Source organism: Nicotiana sylvestris, chromosome 3 (assembly GCF_000393655.2).
Source record: "Nicotiana sylvestris chromosome 3, ASM39365v2, whole genome shotgun sequence".
Taxonomy (NCBI): domain Eukaryota; kingdom Viridiplantae; phylum Streptophyta; class Magnoliopsida; order Solanales; family Solanaceae; genus Nicotiana; species Nicotiana sylvestris.
Window position 1 is genome coordinate 95,490,925 of NC_091059.1, and position 20,790 is coordinate 95,511,714.

General features: G+C 38.9%; 1 protein-coding gene across 3 annotated transcripts in view; it reads right to left on the bottom strand.

Moving 5' to 3' along the window:
- Positions 1–6: 6 nt before the first annotated feature.
- Positions 7–20,790, bottom strand: part of LOC104215933 (anaphase-promoting complex subunit 1) — a 28,242-nt gene continuing 7,458 nt past the window's right edge. For 2 of the 3 annotated variants that reach the window (XM_070170895.1, XM_070170896.1), the window contains 13 exons: positions 19,973–20,104; positions 12,505–12,992; positions 10,277–10,736; positions 9,655–9,993; positions 9,150–9,233; positions 6,943–7,035; positions 6,772–6,831; positions 3,572–3,670; positions 3,286–3,426; positions 2,234–2,314; positions 1,294–1,365; positions 689–760; positions 7–175 (listed from right to left, as the gene is read on the bottom strand). In XM_070170895.1, the coding sequence (XP_070026996.1) occupies positions 14–175; positions 689–760; positions 1,294–1,365; positions 2,234–2,314; positions 3,286–3,426; positions 3,572–3,670; positions 6,772–6,831; positions 6,943–7,035; positions 9,150–9,233; positions 9,655–9,993; positions 10,277–10,736; positions 12,505–12,992; positions 19,973–20,104 (2,283 nt within the window). In that variant the 3' untranslated portion in view covers positions 7–13. Of the gene's footprint in view, positions 176–688; positions 761–1,293; positions 1,366–2,233; positions 2,315–3,285; positions 3,427–3,566; positions 3,671–6,771; positions 6,832–6,942; positions 7,036–9,149; positions 9,234–9,654; positions 9,994–10,276; positions 10,737–12,504; positions 12,993–19,972; positions 20,105–20,790 lie in introns of those variants that run through there. The other variant, XR_011406101.1, reaches the window with a different exon arrangement.

A 20,790-nucleotide genomic window follows, 5' to 3' on the forward strand; every position in this document is an offset into this window, starting at 1 on the left:
TTCTCCACGACCTTCAGTTAAACCAAAAACACTTAGAGACAGACAATAGCCATAATGATGCATGTGATCTTTCAATCATACCCAACGCGACCAATCCCAGTGAAAACCCTGCAGCAACTGCATAACCCTCCCTTTCAAGTACATTATCTCCTCCACTTCTACGACCTATTTCACCCTGCAAACCAGCTACCAGTGGTTAAATTCATGAAAACATGCATAAAACTTGGATTAACGCTATATTACCATTTTGGTCCAATAAGAAGCCATCTCTTCTTGCACACAAGCAAGATCATTATGAACTATCTATAATCACCTACTCCTTTTCACTTTAATGCCAGAACTTATAAGTAGAAACAAATAATTCTGCAATTCCCTACAATAACTTCCAGAGGAACAAATTATTTAAAATGAATGCCACACAAGATCAATTGTCCTAGTACTCCAGTTAGCTTTCAGTAGCCCTCTGCTCCTAACTAAAATTGAGGAACAACAAAAGCAAAAACTCAGTCATGCACCAGAAATAAGAAATCAAGTTTCAAGTTTCCATATATTCGAATAAGGTGAACACTAATCTTGAGTCGAGACCAACTACCGAATAATACACAGTGACTGTTCAACACTTGACCAACAGATGATCCAAGAAAACTCCAGGAGTGTATAGACCTCCAAGATTTAGAGAAGAAAGTACCAGAAGAATTTGCATTGTTTGGGGATGTGCCGATCCCTCATATAAAAGCCCAACAGAAAGGAGAGCTGCTGCCTGAAAAGCAATACACCTTACGAACAATCATTTTTCAAGTCAAAGATACTTCATTAAAGAGGTTGATTGTTTACCACAAAATAAAAATTCAAAAAAAACATCACTTTAACACAAGTGCATGGAGGAGGAAACACAAACCATTTTTTATTAGGTAGGAGGAAACACATACCTTTAACTCTTCTAAAAGTTAATAGGTGGAAAAAAGAACAGAAACATATTGGAGTAAGGATATCATGGAAGCATGAAACATATATTCAGTTCTGATTTGCTAGCAAGTATATTAACATAGAATGAAAATCTACTAGGGGACAAAGAGGAAATTATTTTAGACGAAAATGATAAAATGAGGTAAGGATCAGTACAGCACTTCGGCTGAACACTGAAGCTTAATAGAACAGAAGCAAGAGTATGATGACCTAAACGAACTGCAAATAAAAGATAAATCCATAGAGAAGACCAATCTCCACTGAGAATTCAACATTTTCACAGATTTACAATGCATGCAAAATTAGGAGGTAATCCTGCAACATTACCTGCAAAAGGGTTGGCAACTCCAATTCCGGAAAGGAAGATGGATGATGTGATGGTATATGAACATAGAGAGACTGCATGGAGATCAAATAGATTCCTGATTCGTTAGAAGGAAAACGAGAAAAGCACATCCAATGACAAATTCGATAAACTGCAACTAGAAAGTAGATACAAAATTAATAAAGCAGATAAGGCACCCAATAATAAGGGACGTTTGAATGCCAGTACTGATTGTTAAGTAGGAAATATCATTCAGTAACTGACAAGGGCAGATCTGGAGTGCTCTAACTGAAAAATGCGTTGAAATAAAAGAATCAAAGTTACACTAAGCTAGTTTAGCAACAAGAATACGGCAACTTCCTATCTGCAGATAAACTAAGAGGCACTCTACTCGTCGAATTATTATGAGTTATCCTCCTAAGCTTCGAAAAGTAAAACAATCTGGCAGCAGACAGCTATATGTTGTTGAGAACAACAAATGAAGTGTAAGGAAGCTTGATGAGAATATCCTGGCAATAATAAGGCCATGGCCTAAGCTAGCTGAAAGTTGATAAAGGTTTTAAGATCTGCTGACACAATCAAAACTTCATGCAGTATGTCTGTTAACTTCATTAGCATAGGTTACTTCCACGAGACTTTATCAGCTACAACCTTCTATTTATCCTCTTCCTCCACCCACCAAAAGGAAAGATAAAAAAACAGCAATCAGATATGTACATACCTGTGTTGACGACTCCTAAATAACACTACTAGTGTAGTTTACAAGTACTCTACTTAACTAAAATATGCGTAGGCCGTGAAGCGACGGCTCGTAATTAGATGATCAGAGATCACAAGGAAAATAAGAACTCTTTGTTCCAACATTTCATATTCACAGTAGGTGGAGCAAAGATATGACAAGAATGGAATAGGAAATGGGAAAAATGAAGAATCATTCCTTACCTTTGAGATTGCTGGCTGCATAGTTCCCCTGTATGATGCTGCAAGGCCAAGCATCAATCCAACAGTTGTACTTTCGTGTTCCTACAAGGGACAACATCACCGGGAGCAGAAAATAAGCATGTGTCTAATAGATTCATACAGTGTTATCAAGGGCGAAAAGCGCAAAAAAGCTCTAAGGTCCATTGGGGCTTTAAGCGCAAAGCGCAAATAAAGCACGTGTTTTAATAAAGAAAGGCTCAAATGTGGGAAAAAATATAAATATGTATGTGTAGTCCAAACCTATTAATTATAAGCATGAAATATATATATATATAAACAAAGAAATAGAAAACAATTACGATAAACTGAAATATCAATTGTTCAGTATTGCCTCTTTAGGATTATGCTCGTTGGCAAAGAAAAGTATGTCGTAGAGCCTTGATGACGACACAGAAGCGCTCACTAAGCGAGGTAAAGCGCTCAACATGTTTAGCATCTCGCTTCAGGGCTTAAGCACACTTTAAGCGTGCCTTTGACAACACTTGATTCATAATGCATTCAACTCCACCTCCATATGCGAACCTAATCTTTCCAACTTATAATTGTAATATACTCGAAAAGATCTTGAAACCTGACTATTGTTACTTCAAACAAACATGAAAACGGATTGATGCCACTTAAAAGTCTTCATTCTACCAAGATGACAACTTCAACTACACAGGCTGTAGTTACCCTCCCAACCTTCATGTGTAATACAAAAAAATTCTACTTTGCATAATCACATAGCATTCTAGCTTTTAACTCCCTTTTTTCCTTTTCAGAAAGAAACATAGCACTCTAGCTCCAATGTAAGTCGACAGTACCAAATAGTTACTTTAGTAGCTTTCACAAAATTCATCATTTCCTTTTTCCCCCAATAGGAGCAGGATCATATGTTACATGATATATGCAGTACAAATAAAAGTATGATGTGTAAAATACGTTGAATCTGAAATATGAAAAGAATATTGTAATTTAGGTAAGGAGGAAAGCACTTGCTTAAAATAAGATCGGCCCTAAAAGAAATAAACAACCTGAGAGTAATATTGGTATATATCAGTTATAGTTAAGACGCGAAGATGTCCATGTAATCCCAAAGCAAGTAATAATCCAGCATGAACAACATTGGGCTCTTCAGGTTTGTTATACAATATCCATGTTCTTGACATTTTTCCCTGCATAAGCACATGACAATGCATCAGAACATTAGGAAACGATATCAACTGAGCAATTAGAAAACTATCTACGTAAGACACTGGAACAACAGTGGGAGGAAACCACATGCAGAATGGATAAAGTATTTCAGGAGCATAACTGAACCTGAGGTGGAGCAAGTCTTAGTCCCGCAGCAACTGCATTGTGAAACTCCGGCCAAGATTTGAATTCTTGAACATTCCGAACATTTGGATCCAAATTAACCTAAACAAGCACAAGAGGCAAGATTAACACAAAAACCTTCACAAATGCATAACTCCGGCAAGGTAGACATGGACCTAAGGGGTATATAGGTGGTAGGGGTGTCAATGGATATTTGAAAACCAACTAAACCGACCGAACCGCACTGCAACGAACCGATTTTTAGGTTTCTTTTAGAGAAACCATACGTTTTTATATAAATCTATAACCGTACAGATAATTAGGGTAGGTTTTTTATTTTATAAAAATAAACCGAAAAACTACCGAACCGTACCGAATAAATTTTACCAGTGGAATATTTATATAGTAAGTTTGAAACGAATAAAGCATTAAATTTTCTATTGGGCCTTGGAATTATGAAAAATGTTACAAGCCAACAAGTAATTAAACAAAATACTAATTCCTAAAACCTATTATGCTACTTATACTTAAACTAAGTTATTCCAAGTATCTTTATTAGCAAGACACAAAGTATTCTAGCGATTATGAGTAGCAAACTACAATGTATTGAATTTGTTTCCTTTCATATAATTTAGATTTATCTTTTTGAATATTTAATATAGACTTTATTCTTGAGTCTCAGTTTGGTTAATATCTTTCCACTCATGTGATTTATATTTTCTTTGCTTTTACTTGGTTTCTTTTACGTTGATGTTGAATAACTGATGGGTCTATACTCTAGTCATCTTTCATGTTTTTTTAATTCATCACCATTTAAACAGACTGGTTTCTTTGGCAGCTCCAGGGGTCTCAAGCAAGGTGACCCCATATCCCCATGCTATCCATTCTAGTGATGGATGCTCTGAGTAAAATGATGGATCGTGCGACGAGTGGAGGCTTCTTCAGAGGATTCTCAGCTCCGATCGAGGTGCTCAGTGCCCGAAGAGTCTCTTATTTGCTTTTTGTGGATGACACCCTGTTTTTTTGTGATGCCGATATGGATCAGTTGACCTACCTGAAGCAGGTCCCGCAGTAGGACTCAAAATTAACCTCGGCAAGTGTGTGATTTTCCCGGTGGGTGAGGTTGCTGGCATTGATGCTTTGTCTCATGTTCTCAGATGTAAGGTGGGCTCTCTTCCCACTACTTACCTGGGTCTCCCATTGGGTGCTTCGCATAAGGATACTACGGTTTGGAATCCAGTGATCGAAAGGGCTGAAAAAAGATTAGCAGGCTGGCAGAAACGGTACTTGTCAAAAGACGGTAAGGAAGTGCTTATTAAAAGCACTTTATCGAGTATGCCCACCTATTACTTGTCCCTGTTGCAAGCTCCTGTGAGCATCACAGATAAACTGGAGCGGCTTCAAAGGAATTTTCTTTGGGATGCAACGAATGGAACTAGAAAGTTTCATCTAGTGAATTGGCAGACAGTCACTTCCCCAAAGAAGTGGGGTGGACTTGGAGTAAAAGATATTAGAGTATTCGACAGAGCTTGGTTGGGGAAGTAGCTGTGGAGATTCGGGGTAGAAGAGCATGCTTTATGGAGAGAGGTCATAGTAGAAAAGTACGATTCCACAGGAGGGGGTTGGAGGACCAAGGCAATCACAGCACCTTTCAGGTGTGGCATGTGGAGGAGCATCATGAAGAATTGGGAAGCCTTCAATAGCAACATCACTTACTGGGTGGGAGATGGGAGGAGAATCAGCTTTTGGAATCACAGGTGATGTGGAGAGGATACTTTGAGGGTCTCTTTCCCCCACGTCTTCAGAGTTTCAAACCAGAAGGAATTGATGGTCCAACAGATTCGCAAGGAGCATGAAGGGGGGGTAGTACGGGACCTCTCATTTAGAAGGAAAATGCAAGATTGAGAGATTGCAAAGCTCCCAGATTTGTTGGCACTGCTATATGGGCAAGACAGGCCCCAGCCATCTTGTAATTCTTGGAGATGGGGGTTGCGTGGTGATGGTTTGTTCACCGTAAAGTCCTTTTACCAGAGTATGTTGATGAGAGAGGAGGCCACTTTCCCATACTTCTCGATCTGGATTCCTAAGGCGCCCACGAAGGTGTGCTTCATGGCTAGCAGCGAGGGGAGTGATCTTGACTGCTGAAAATCTGCGAAAGAGAGGAATTACACTTGTTAGCTGGTGCTACATGTGTAAAAGCTCATAGGAAGAAGTTGATCATCTTTTGTTGCATTGCCCTGTGTCCTCGGGTTTGTGGAGGGCAATCCTGAATCTTTTTGGTGTCCAATGGGTGATGTCAAGCACTGTAAAGGAAATGTTATATAGCTAGGCCGGTTTCCGTAGAAAAAGAAAGCAAAAGGCGTGGAAGTTCGCCCCATTAGCTCTCATGTGGATAGTTTGAGGGGAGAGAAATAGGAGAGCTTTTGAGGGGATTGAGTCTTCTTTTTCACATCTTAAGAATAGTCTTTTATCTTTGATCGCTTTTTGGTGCACTCATATAGCCCCTAGTTGTATAGAAGATTGGGCGTTTTTTTGTAGAGAATCATGTTTTGATGTAAATTCCCTACTTTTTGGTATATTTCTTGTATACGGGAGTTTTTTCTCCCTTTTGATTAATACAATTTACCTTATCAAAAAAAATTAGTAAAAATGTGTAGAAAGTTTTGCTAAGTCCTATAAAAGAACGTATGCTATTGAATTCTACTTCTACTGGTGAATTTTACATGACATTTACGAAAAATACCGAAAATGTACTGAACCGTACTGGTACCGAAGTGAAACCGACATGATTGGGACGGTTTCAAAAAGTCTAATTTTGGTTATACATAATAGAATAACCGAAAAATTGATATGGTACAAATTTTATGAAATAACCAGCCGAACCGAACCATTGACACCCCTATTAGGTGGTTAGGATACTGGTCACAAATGACTAAAGAAAATCAACCAATATAATAATGCTGAAATGTGGGCAATGCCAAAGGAAAATGTACCACATTAGTTGGCATAAATCTACTAAACATCATGCAAAAGAACACACTTCAAGGATAAAATTAATTCATCGATGTTATGTGTCCATCTACGTTCAGTAAGTAAAAGGAATCAACCTGACTCCACTCAATTATCTCAAGACTGAACAGCTACTTTAAAGAAATACATACATAGAAAGAAATAGATGTTCACTGGAATTTGACCAGACATACCGTTGCATTTTGCTGTGCTGGCAACCGACCTGCCAAGACAAGCTTGGGAACCGTGAGCGCCTGCAGATGTTAAAACAACTTCCTTAAAACACCACAAGGTCCAGCTGCTATATTGTCGATCAAAGACTATGCTAAACTATTCCAATTGTAGAAGAAAGTAAAGAATGGTACCTCCGTCAAGAGAGTGCAGGTTGTAGCAAGTGTAAATGCACCACGGCCAAAGGGAAGGGCAGTAGTCCTTTGAGCAAGCTGCCATAACTGAGCCTAAAGAAAAGAAATAAGAGAATCTATGTGACAGACAGACACTCGCAGGTGTATGTGAGATGTAAAGGATAAAGTGATGCACATGGTCATATGTCACAATAACAATGTACAGCCCGACTCGACATACCATGTTGGACATGAGTCAACACCATTATCCCAAAAAGAGAATGCACTAGATAGGTCTGAGTGCTACAATATAAGAAATAAGCCAGATCACTCGATCAGCCTTTTATAGATTTTAAAAGTTAATGAAATATGTGGACAGAGACTGGAACTATCTCTGGCATGAGGGAAATAGGAAAAGAAAGGAAAAGGAACAGTATTCCGTTTTCTTCCCTTTTATTCAAGTATTGAGCACAGGGAAAAAAAGTTATAATCTGAGCCAATACATCTACTTGCCAGTCAGTTAGCTAGCTTGCCAACACCTACCAACTCTATGTACCCTAATAGGTAAATTCTGTTTACAAAGAAAACAAACAACATACCAATTGCAATCCCACATAGTGGGGTCTAGAGAGAATAGTGTGTATATAGACCTTATCCCTATCTTGTGAAGGTAGAGAGGATGTTTCCAATAGACCCTCGGCTCAAGATGTTTACAAAGAAAACATATGTAGGTTATTAGATCGGTAATTTAATAGGCAATAGTAACTTGTTGGTAGATAGTAACATAAGGACGGTCCATGGACATATAAATTGCAAGGTCAAGAGGTCAACACTCAACAGTAGTTAAAAACAACCAGCAGAAGAGAAAAAGAAGCACATGGTGACAATTTATAGGTAAAAAAGAGTGAATACCCCTAAAAAAAACCTAAACTATCACATTGTTGTTAGTTTCCTACCTAAACTAATTAGAGTCCCCAAAACCTCCTCAACTATATTCCTCTTTTAATCAAAACCTCCTCGTTGAATTATTAGAGGTGCGGCTAGTACATGTTCTTATGGCTATTTAACACCATAAAACCTCTCTAAACTATCACTTTTTGTTAGTTTCCTATCTAAACTATCTGGTGTCCGCAAACCCCCCCCCCCAACAATATTCACCTAAGCTAGGGTTTAATTCTGGGCATTTTGGCCAAGTAGGATGCAATGCAATGTGTTATTTCTAGCTTTAGTTGTGGTTGCGCTTTATGCTAGATTCCACTTAAATAACCATTTGTTTACATTCACTTTGCAGCAAAAAAAAATCAGAAGAAAGCATATAGAGTTGCATTTCTGGGAAATCATCTTATATTACACAAACAAGATTACACAAAAAAAGATTCCACAAAGAAGAAACCAAACGGGCAGCAACTCCATTCTCTATTGTGTTTAATAAGAAGATATAAATGGGTGTTCTTTCAACAATATGGGTAAGAAATGAAAGAAGGCTAAAACAAGAAAGAGAATAAATAGTTCAGAAGAAACAAGAGAGGGAAAAAAAATCAGAGGGAAACCAAATGGAGAAATGAAAAAGAAGGGTGAAAAATGAAGAAAGGTGTAAAAATGAAGAAAACCTAGAATATAAAGGAAATCAAGAGAAAAAATAGATATAATATTTAAAAAAGGATAAGCTTAATTAGCCGTTATGCACGGCCATGTGGAGCCATTTTGATGGCTATTCATCCATCACATGCCTTTTTGCAACTTATCTCACGCATTTTGCCAGATAATAACGGGGAATTTTAAGAAAAGAGGAATATAGTTTAGGAGGCTTTGGGAACACCGGATAGTTTAAATAGGAAACTGACAAAGGTGAGATAGTTTAGCTTTTTTTTCTGGGGGTGGGGTGGGGGGTGGGGGGGTTATTCACTCAGGAAAAAAGAACTGTTGTCATTACCCTATTAGTAGCACTGGGAAAACAGGTAGCCTTATTTATAGTACATGTAGCACATTACCCAAAAAAATTGATAAAGGTGTTATCAATAAAAAGGCATCACGAAGATGCATAAGGAAACAAAAGGTTACAAAGAGAGATGACTGTCAGCTCTATTAATACAAAAAAAAAAAAAAAAAAAAAAAAAGCTATACTAAGATCAGAGAGCTAACAAAGTCCAAAAAATAGTCAGTGCTAGTTACAGGGGTCATGAAGTTCCAACTAAAAAGAACATTACCAAATTATTGAAACAGTATACCTGTTGGAGGTCCTGATCTGACGCAGTTGGATTAACAGGTGTTTGAATAACGACAGGCCTAGCAGAGCATAGAAGACGTCTAACCTATGAAAGCAAAATCACTTTTTAATGATAGTGAAGAAGAATAAACAAATTACACAAGTACAGCACTCGACCATGCATGGAACTTTGTGATGAAATTAGCAAATGAATAAATCAGGTATGCCAGAGAAACTAAGTTAATGGTCTATTGACATCATCAAGTAAACACTGTGGTTTTCACATTATAAATAAAAATGACATGAAGTCAGTATTTATGACACGACAGTTAGGTTTCCCTGAAGAAATGAATGTGGATTGACTCTTTAGAGAAGAGTTATTGGATGGCCACCCAGTTGAGGGTAAGTATCACTCTCTCATCAGTTAATTCGTGAATAGCTCCTATAAGTGTGGCAAGGTTGTATTTTAGTGAAAAACAGTGCCTGCTAACATCTATTTCAGTGATGCGCAATATTAATAAACCGACCTCATTCAACCGCAGATCACGACCATAACGCAACTGGATGCCAGAGTTGAAAATATGCTCCATACCATCAGCCACAGATCCCTCAACAGAATCTACATCCTCTAGCTTGTTATCATCTGACTCTATTGTGTCAGATATTGAGGAAGGAATTGTCACCGGATGCAGGTTCAACATGTAAGGAGTGGACATACATGTCATATTTACATTAATGTGGGGCTCAAGCTCCACAGATTTTCTTGAATATGCTAAGCGTGAGAAAGCCAAATCCTCCCGGCCAAGAAGAACATAAGCAGCAGCAGGCCAATCCATTGGAGGAGATTCACGACATTTATCCAATGCCTGCATAAGAACAAAATCACCCCTTTTGTTAATAAAAAGCAAGTCAACCAAAAAAGAAAATCTTGAGTGCATGGAAACATCTGAGTATAATTTTGTAATGTGAACTGATGCAATTAAAAGGAGAAGATTGTACGTCCATTTAGGGTAAAAGATCTCATTATGCAACATCTCCGGTTGGCCTATTTGTATGTTCAAGCAAATAGATCAAGAATAACCAAATTTTGCACTTCCTTATTTTGGATTGGAAACCTCAGATGTAAATTTCTTTTAGCTCTTCACTCACATCTCGAAGAGGAAGGGAAACTCCAGCAGGCAACAAGTCTAACTGCTGTAGACCTACTCTTTCTCCAACCATTGCCAAGATAGTTAGTTCCTCTGGAGTATTAAATGATCCAGATGCAACAGCACAAGAAACCCCAGAAGATAACCTTTTACCCAAAAGCTCAGCGCCACATAACAAGCTATAGAACGATACAATTTTCCGTCCCCAGTTGACAACAGAACTTCCATCTTTGAAGATCAAAGATGGGAGATGACTGATACTAGCAGAACTACACCCATGCTTCAAGCAGGACTCAAGCCACCTGAATAAACTAGGAGGAATTTTCTTGGGGGATGAGGTGAGAGATACTTCACGGCCTTTTGAGAGGCAAGGAAAGTCGCGTATATAATGATCCAAGTAGCAATCTTCGTGCAGGAAAGCAGCAATATCACATAATAGAACCACCAGAAGACCCAAATCTCTGCATTAAGTTTAGTATTTTAAGTGGATACCACATGAGATTATGGAAGCGCAATAAGCGAAAGAGATTTTACTAACACATCAGAAAAAACTGCAGAAGTCAATGAGTTAATACAGGAAAAAATTGCTCTTTATCTACAAATATATTTTGAACTGTTAACATCAAGTCCAACTCACAGTGTTGATCCATTGGCAAGATATATTTTACCCACTAGAAAATCAATTAACCAGCAGAGACATTCCACCTCCCTCCCCTGGGAAAGGAAGGTGGCAATGGCATATAAAGTCATTCATCTCATATTAAATAAAGTTTCCAACTAACAAGCAACGCGAGTTCCAAATCAAAATTACCCCAAAATATCAAGCTTAGAGTTGCAAGCTAACGAAACCAAAAGAAAATTCATGCACAACTTACTTGTCTTTTTTTCTTTTTTTTCTTTTTTTCTTTTTTCGTTTTTCTCCTTTTGGATCTTCTGACATAACATTAGCTATCGGTATGCCATATTGGTCGGGATCAGCACATCATGGAAGGTTACCCTAAATTTCAGCCAGATAGATTATATTACAGCAAACAGAGCTCATTTCTAGAGAATCTTGCATTTTTACTTTTACAAGATATGGTTATTGGATAGCAAACAAGTCGTTAGAAGTAAAAACAAAGGACTCCACAGAAATCTCAAACAACCTATGTAATGTGAAACCATCTTCTCTTTTTCCTTTTTTTCCTATTTATTTGCAAGAGCAATGCAGATCACTACATATAGAATCTGGTCAATCTGTATCTCCAGAAATATGATAAAATTGTGAAAAAAGCATTAAAAATTTCACAACTAAAATACTTCTACTCAGAGATATTAATTACAAGATTTTATTCAACTCTGAAGGCAGATAAGCTAAAGCTTTAGCCACTGTGTGCACCATAACTTATCAAAAAAACTGTGTGCACCATTTGCCACTCCAATTCACAGACCAACATTACAAAAATAGTGGCTTAGAGATACGACTGTTAAATCAGCAGGATAGCTCAAAACTTTCTCAGTAGTCATCTTATCCAACTAGAATGACGACGCAAATGTCGTGACATCGGTCACCATTGAATTATATTCACTGGCACCAGTCTGATAGACTGATACTATAAAAGCTCCAAGACTTTACTATATTGCCTTCTTATGTATCCTGAAGAAGGGCTCCAAATTCAGGTAAAAAGATCAAAAGATATCTAAGAGAGTGTTGGTTTTATTTCTTTTGGGACAAACAGACAGATCTACAACACATACATTGAAAAAGGGCATCACAGCTCACTGTATATAAATACAATAATTTGGAGAGACAATGGGCATCAAAGCTGAATTAACAGCAGATCTGAAATATCAGATTTAGGAAACTTTCTCCAAAGGTCAAATGTGAGAGGATCTGGAACTGACTCCTGAGTCCTATCTTTCCCCGTGTTTCTTTTCTTTCAGGTAACACAGATAGACCAACATTATTTTTGATAAACATAGGAGGATATGTAGTAGGCTGTAAATATGACAACTTAAATTCCAGATTAGGTTTCCTTGTACTTGAAATGCATAAATGTTTCAGGAACTGACTCCTTTTTCCCCTCTGATTGTTGTCTATCCAGAGAAAGCACAATGTTCCTTAGCAATAGTACTTGTAGAGAAGCATAAAGAACTAGTGTTAACAGCGCAAATGAAAGAATGAACATAAAAGATGGTTTAAAATGACAAATGAGCTGATGAAACAATAAATGTAAACAGGAATGTTACCGTTTACGGAGGTTGTTTAGTTTCAAACTTTCGTATACAGTATGCAGTGTATCTAGGGTCTCTGCCAGCAATTCTGCATACAACGAACTTTCAGCATTATGTGACGTATCCACGAATGATCCAGGTGAATACGATCCCTGCTGATCAATTGAAGTTTCTGAAAATCCAGATATAGGATAGCTTTTGCTGTATTGCTTATGATATCTGCTGTTAATAAGGAACTCCCATGAAGAGCATGAAACAGAATCTGAAAGCTTTTCAGAATTATGACTAGACTCTTTGCATATTTGTGATATTACACTTTGAAAGGACTCCCACTCAGAATCAGCAGTCAGATCCGTCCTACTCAGATATGCTTGATCACCATTGCGCCAAAGAAGAACAAGAAAGTGATTATACAAAGTAGAGCTCATCCCCTCCGCCAATGCAGTGATGCAATCATTTGCCAAGGACGATGATGGATTGCGTCGCCAAGTACATCGGTAAATCTGAAATGCCAAAATAAAGCGGGAAATCATAATTCCATCCTGGTTAGAACTTAGAAACTCAACTGACCTATATCAGACTATATATGGTTATCAAAATTAACAGATAAGGGATGATAACTTAAAGAAGACTGTCTTGATCCTCCATCCAGCAGCCCCCCCCCCCGGGTCTCTCTTTGGCTCCTTCCCATCAAAAACATCAATCCACCAGGGTAAAGACCTCGCACAATACCACTCCATTTTGGATCCATCTCTTTTCTCAACATTGTCTTCTGATGTGAGATTTTAAGTTGGTGATAACAGGTTCTAATCTCTCTGTCCTATTTTCTTACTCTCACATTTTTATCCGTGAGGGATTTAAGAGCTATGGAGCACTAACAGCTGTGTTTGCAGCCCCTCTCTTCTACAGTCTATCTTCTCTTCCAGAAATACTGGTGTTTATTGGTGCTGGAATATGAAAGTCTCCTCTTTCTCCAAATAACTTCTCATAAGAATAAGTTTTTCAGCAGAAAATGTTAGTAAAAAAGAGCAGCCCGGTGCACTAAGCTCCCGCTATGCGCGGGGTCCGGGGAAAATGTTGTAGTAAATTTGAAAATGAAAACTTTTTCCAAACTGTATAAGCCCCAACCACAATGTGGAGAAAGAGAGAAACAACTAATAATCTACATCTATTTCCCAAGTATCTAACTTATTCAGCCAGTAAAATGTCATAATTATCGAGTTAGTAAAACTACATGAGACTTGGGAAACAGTAAGTATCGACAACATAGCTAAAATCAAAACGAGACTTTGCAGCACAAGTAGAACCTATAACAGTGAGTTGAAGATATTCAAAAATGCCGGACAAAAGAAGAAACTTTTACAATAGGGACAACTTGGCACCACAACAGGCCCTGAAAGGAGAAGGTACGTTGAAACGCCAACAGGCGTGAATTATATTGGCTTTACCTGAATAGCGGCCAATTTGGGAACGCCCACATATCGTCTCTCTGTGGGACTTCTTCCCTCTTCAAATCAATGCTTTATAGATAGGCATCTTCTTTATTACTTTTTCGATTATGGACCTGTTAGTCATTGTTAGAATAGTTATGTAACCCTAATCCCATATGTATTAGGAGTAGGATATGTTATGTATATATATAGGGCTCATTGTATCATGTTTAACATATGTGAATAATATCAATCATATTTTCTCTCGTGTATTCTCACATGGTATCAGAGCTTTAGTGAGAAACCTATCGTTGTGCATCATTCCAGCGACTTCCGGGAAGAAAGACCTCATCGCCGTGCAATTTTCCGGTGACTTAGAAGGCTGCCCGTAATCACATCAATTTCTGTTGGTGTATGCAAAAAACCAACACCACCACAAGACTCCTCAGGCTCCGGCGACCAAACCCCAGTAAACCCCACCGGAAAACTCCCTTACACGCGCCAGAACTTCCCGACGAGATCCAACATACGCGCCCAACGCGCCGGCGCGTGAACACTGTTCCGACCATTTTTTGAAAATCTTCCAGTTGGACAGTCGGATCGCCTAGTAATTCCGAGTCTATCCATACCTTTTTCGTTTGATTCCGACCACTTTGAGTTTTTCCGATGAATACACAGACTTTTTCCGGCAGCTACAGTAATTTTCCGGCAAAAACAGTGTTTCCTTCATCTGTTTCAGCGAGTTGTCAGTTAATTCTTTCTGTTATTTGGTGATAATCCAATGATGTCTTTGGGAGTCGATGCTTTCGGGTCTAAAAACCCGAGTTCTGGCAGTTCCGGTGTTATGATTACTTAGCTTGGGCTTCGTCTGTCGAGTTGTGGTGTAGAGGTCAAGGAGTTCAAGATCATTTAACAAAAAAGGCTAGCGAAGGTGATGAAAAGGCCAAAACACTTTTGGGAGAAGGTCGATGCTCAGTTATGTAGTATTTTATGGCGATCTATTGATTCCAAATTGATGCCCTTGTTCCGTCCATTCCAGACATGTTAATTTAGTTTGGGAAAAGGCTCGTCATTTATACACTAATGATATATCTCGTTTCTATGATGTAATATCGCGAATGACAAGCTTGAAGAAACGGGTATTGGATATGTCTACTTAATTGGGACAGTACAGGCAGTCATGGAAGAATTTGAGACGTTGATGCCAATTTCTGCTAGTATTGAAAAGCAACAAGAGCAACAACAGAAGATGTTTCTAGTTCTTACACTCGCTGGACTCCCTAATGACCTTGATTCAGTACGTGACCAGATTTTGGCTAGTTCGACTGTCCCCAAAGTTGATGAATTATTCTCTCAATTACTTCGCCTTGCTGCAGCACCAAATCACCCAGTGAGCTCATCACAGACACTTGACTTATCTGTCCTCGTATCCCAGTCAGTGGACAATCGGGCATCTCAAACTATGGAGAATAGACGAGGAGGAGGTCATTTTGGAAGATCTAGACCCAAGTGCTCTTATTGTCATAAACTTGGACACACTCGTGACGTGTGCTATTCTTTACATGGTCGCCCACCCAAAAATGCTTATGTTGCTCAGACCGAGACTACAGGTAAACAAGGATTTTCTTTATCTGAAGGGGAGTATAATGAGTTCCTTCAATATCGAGCAAGTGAGCAGACATCTCCACAAGTAGCCTCTGTTGCTCAGACTGATACTTTTGTTGCTGGTAATTCTTTTGCTTGTGTTTCCCAGTCTAGTACTCTTGGACAATGGGTTGTGGACTCAGCCGCTTCTATCATATCTCTAGTAATAAATCACTTTTGTCAAATATTGCGTATTCACAGTCTCTTCCCACTGTTACTTTAGCCAATAGGTCTCAAACTAAAGCAAAAGGTGTTGGACAAGCGAATCCCCTACCCTGTCACTCTAGATTCCGTTCTTTATGTCCCTGGCTGTCCTTTTAATCTTGCATCTGTTAGTCGTTTGACTCGTGCCCTCCATTATGGTATATATTTTATTGATGATTCTTTTATTATGCAGGACCACAGTACGGGACAGACGATTGGAACAAGACTTGAATCAGAAGGCCTTTACTACCTTAACTCACTCAATTCCTCCAAAGCATGTCTAGTTACAGATCCTCCGGACCTAATTCACAGACGTTTAGGACATCCAAGTTTATCCAAGCTTCAGAAGATGGTGCCTAGTTTGTCTAGTTTATCCACATTAGAATGTGAGTCATGTCAGCTCAGGAAACATACCCGAGCCTCCTTTCCTCGTAGTATTGAGAGTCATGCAGAGTCTGTTTTTTCTTTAGTTCATTCTGATATATGGGGTCCTAGTAGAGTCAATTCAACCTTGGGATTTCGTTATTTTGTTAGTTTCATTGATGATCATTCAAGATGTACTTGGATTTTCTTAATGAAAGATCGTTCTGAGTTGTTTTCTATATTCCAGAATTCATGTGCTGAAATTAAAAATCAATTTGGTGTTTCCATTCGACTTTCGCAGTGATAATGCCTTAGAATATTTATCCTCTCAATTTCAGCAGTTTATGACTTCTCAAGGAATTATTCATCAGACCTCTTGTCCTTATACCCCTCAGCAAAATGGGGTTGCAGAGGGAAAGAATAGGCACATTATTGAGACTGCTCGCACACTTCTCATTGAATCTCATGTTCCGTTGCGTTTTTGGGGCGATGCAGTTCTCACAGCTTGTTATTTGGTTAATCGGATGCCTTCATCTCCCATCCAGAATCAGATTCCGTATGCAGTATTGTTTCCCCAGTCACCCTTATACTCTATTCCCCCTCGTGCTTTTGGGAGCACTTGTTTCATTCATAACTTAGCCCCTGGGAAAGATAAGTTAGCTCCCCGTGCTCTCAAGTATGTCTTCCTTGGTTATTCTCATGTTCAGAAGGGATATCGTTGTTACTCACCTGATCTTCATAGGTACTTTATGTCCTCTGAGGTCACATTTTTTGAGTCTAAACCTTTCTTTACCTCTTCTGACCATTCTGACCACCTTGATATATCTGAGGTCTTACCTATACCGACTTTTAAGGAGTCTACTATAGCCCCTCCTTCACCTTCCGCCACAAAAGTCTTACCCGAGTCTATAGCTCCTCCTTCACCTTCCGTTCAAAAGTCTTACCATTTCCTACCATTGGAGAGTCTAGTGTGGCTCCCCTTAGACTCTCTGCCACAGGAACACCACTCTTGACATATCATCGTCGTCCGCACCCAGCATCAGGCCCAGCTGATTCACGTCCTGCACCTGACCCTGCTCCTACTGCGGACTTGTCTCTTCCTAGTACACCTATTGCACTTCGGAAAGGTATACGGACCACCCTTAATCCTAATCCCCATTATGTTGGTTTAAGTTATCATCGTTTGTCATCACCCTATTATGTTTTTCTATCTTCTTTGTCCTCTGTTTCCATCCCTAAGTCTACAGGTGAAGCATTGTCTCATCCAGGATGGCGACAGGCTATGATTGACGAGATGTCTGCTTTACATACGAGTGGTACTTGGGAGCTCGTCCCTCTTCCTTCAGGTAAATCTACTGTTGGTTATCGTTGGGTGTATGCAGTCAAGGTTGGTCCGGATGGTAAGGTTGATCGTCTTAAGGCTCGTCTTGTTGCCAAGGGATATACTCAGATATTTGGGCTCGATTACAGTGATGCCTTCTCTCCCGTGGCTAAGATAGCATCAGTCCGCCTTTTTTCTATCCATGGCTATTGTTCGCCATTGGCCCCTCTACCAGCTAGACATTAAGAATGTTTTTTTACACGGTGACCTTGAGGATGAAGTTTATATGGAGCAACCACCTAGGTTTGTTGCTCAGGGGGAGTCTCGTGGCCTTGCATGTCGCTTGCGCCGGTCACTTTATGGTCTAAAGCAATCTCCTCGAGCCTGGTTTGCTAAGTTCAGCACAGTTACCCAGGAATTTGGCATGATTCGGAGTGAAGCTGATCACTCTGCATTTTATCGGCATTCTGCTTCAAGTATCTGTATTTATCTGGTGGTCTATGTTGACGACATTGTTATTAGCGGCAATGACCAGGATGGTATTACTAAATTGAAGCAACATCTCTTTTAACACTTTCAGACTAAGGATCTGGGCAAACTAAAGTATTTTTGGGGTATTGAGGTCGCTCAGTCTAGCTCAGTATTGTGATCTCACAACAAAAGTATGCCTTAGATATTCTTGAGGAGACAGGAATGACAGGTTGTAGACCTGTTGACACTCCGATGGATCCGAATTCTAAACTTCTGCCAGGACAGGGGAGCCTCTTAGCGATTCTGCAAGATATAGGCGGTTGGTTGGTAAATTAAATTACCTTACAGTGACAAGACCTGACATTTCCTTTCCTGTGAGTGTTGTGAGTCAGTTTATGGATTCTCCGTGTGATAGTCATTGGGATGCAGTTGTTCGTATTCTTCGGTATATAAAATCAGCTCCAGGCAAAGGTTTATTGTTTGAGGATCGTGGCCATGAGCAGATCGTTGGATACTCAGATGCTGATTGGGCAGGATCACCTTCTGATAGACGTTCTACTTCTGGATATTGTGTCTTAGTAGGAGGAAATTTGGTATCTTGGAAGAGCAAGAAACAAAATGTGGTTGCTCGGTCTAGTGCAGAAGCAGAATATCGAACAATGGCTATGGCGACATGTGAGCTAATTTGGATCAAACAGTTGCTCAAGGAGTTAAAATTTGGTGAGATTAGTCAGATGGGACTTGTGTGTGATAATCAAGTTATTCTTCATATTGTGTCAAATCCAGTGTTCCATGAGAGAACTAAACACATTGAGATTGACTGTTAATTTGTCGGAGAAAAGATACTCTCGGGATATATTGCTACAAAGTTTGTGAAGTCCAATGATCAGCTTGCAGATATTTTCACCAAGTCTCTCACTGGTCGTCGTATTAACTACATATGTAACAAGCTCGGTACATATGATTTATATGCACCAGCTTGAGGGGGAGTTTTAGAATAGTTATGTAACCCTAATCCCATATGTATTAGGAGTAGGATATGTTATGTATATATATATAGGGCTCATTGTATCATGTTTAACATATGTGAATAATATCAATCATATTTTCTCCCGTGTATTCTCACAGTCATAAAGATATTTATCGTTCCTGAATCAGCTTCACCTTAATTATTAGTATTTGAACAAGAAGTGGGATGATTAGGCCGAAGTGGTTGGTGAGGTTGTAATGCCTTCTGGCTATCCTATGCCTTAAAACTGAATTTTCCCTAAATTTGCAGTGGAAAAATGCACTATCACAATTCTAATATGGATGCTCCTTTAGAGAGAAATAGATATTCTAGATTGCCAAAAATCATTTCAAAGGGGAAAATAAGATGGATGACATAATGCAAATAACTGAGAGCACGAATGTATTTCCAGCTTCAAATAGCCACAAAAGCAGAAAGAATGATCTCCTTCTAGGAATCTACACTTAAGCCCAGGCATAGCAATTTTTCCAGCATTTTAAAGCCTATGATTGCAAAAAAGAAACAAAAAAATAAAGGTAGGAGGATAACTTGAGAACTGCATCTCTTATTTTTTTCTTATTCCATTCAAACAGTGTAATCCCTAATAGTGCTACTTCAACATGACAGTTTGTCGCAAATAAAAATACATGTATCAATTGTCACCTAGACGACGGCAAAAGCAACGAAAGACCATCTTCTTCAAATTACACATTTCAAAAGCTACTTGAACAATGATTTTAGCCATCAGAAAGGAAAATATACCATTTAACTCCTCTGTTTCTATAGAATGAAGGTCCTCAGTACTAACCTATTGCCCAAACAATTTCATTGAAATTTTATGTGGTATAGAAATTTAGTGATTCATCCTAGCCATCTAAAGCTCAATGAAGGTAAAACCAGATATAGACTCACAATCTCGTTATCTGATGTCAGTCCCATCATTAGTAACAATCACAATATGGGATGCAAAAGTCACAATGAAGAACTTACAAACTACTTCAGCCTCAAATAACAAAAGCTAAATACAGTCAGCAACCATACCCGTCCACTGTTCACAATTACATTGATACGCTCCTCAACAGCATCGGCTAACCCAACAATTTTAGGATCATGCAAAATCTGATCTTTGCCAAGGGAAGACAACTTGAATCTACAAAGGCATTGCTTCCCGGACTGCAATTTTAAAAGGTAAAACATCATATTTCATGAAGAAATCAAAACATCAGATACTAAGCGAAAGTGACGTGCGAAGGTGATGACATCCTTCCACAAATAATTTTGTGATGAATTAAGTGGTATACAAAAGTGAATTAAAATTTCTAAATACTTTTTATCACAATGTGGATGATCATAGGGTTTTTTTCCTACACTGAGGGGTCGTTTTGTTACCAGGATGGGATTAGATAAGGATATCCCATGGAATTAGCTAACCCATATAATCCCACCATTTTGTACGGACCAATTAATACTCTTAACCAAACGCGGGATAAAATAATCCCGCATTTTATCCCGAGTTTGTTATCCCTTACCCACCGAAATGACCCCTGAGTTCTTTAGACATAAAAGCACATCAGAACCTCAAAAGGACATGTTCACATAGGATTGGTACGATATTGAAAATCTTGCAATATCATTCTCATGTCCTACACCCATCTAAACAATGTGCCAAGGCAAAGGTGAAATTTCCTCAAGAAGCCAAAATGTGTTTCACTGGAAAATAAACCATGACACCATCTATGTCAAGCTTGAAAACATCAGGATAACTAAACAACTACCAGGTTTACATGTCCCAGATTGTAAATTTTGGCAGGAACAGAAAGGGGACAGAAACGGGAAAAAAGAAAGGAGGAGAATAAAAA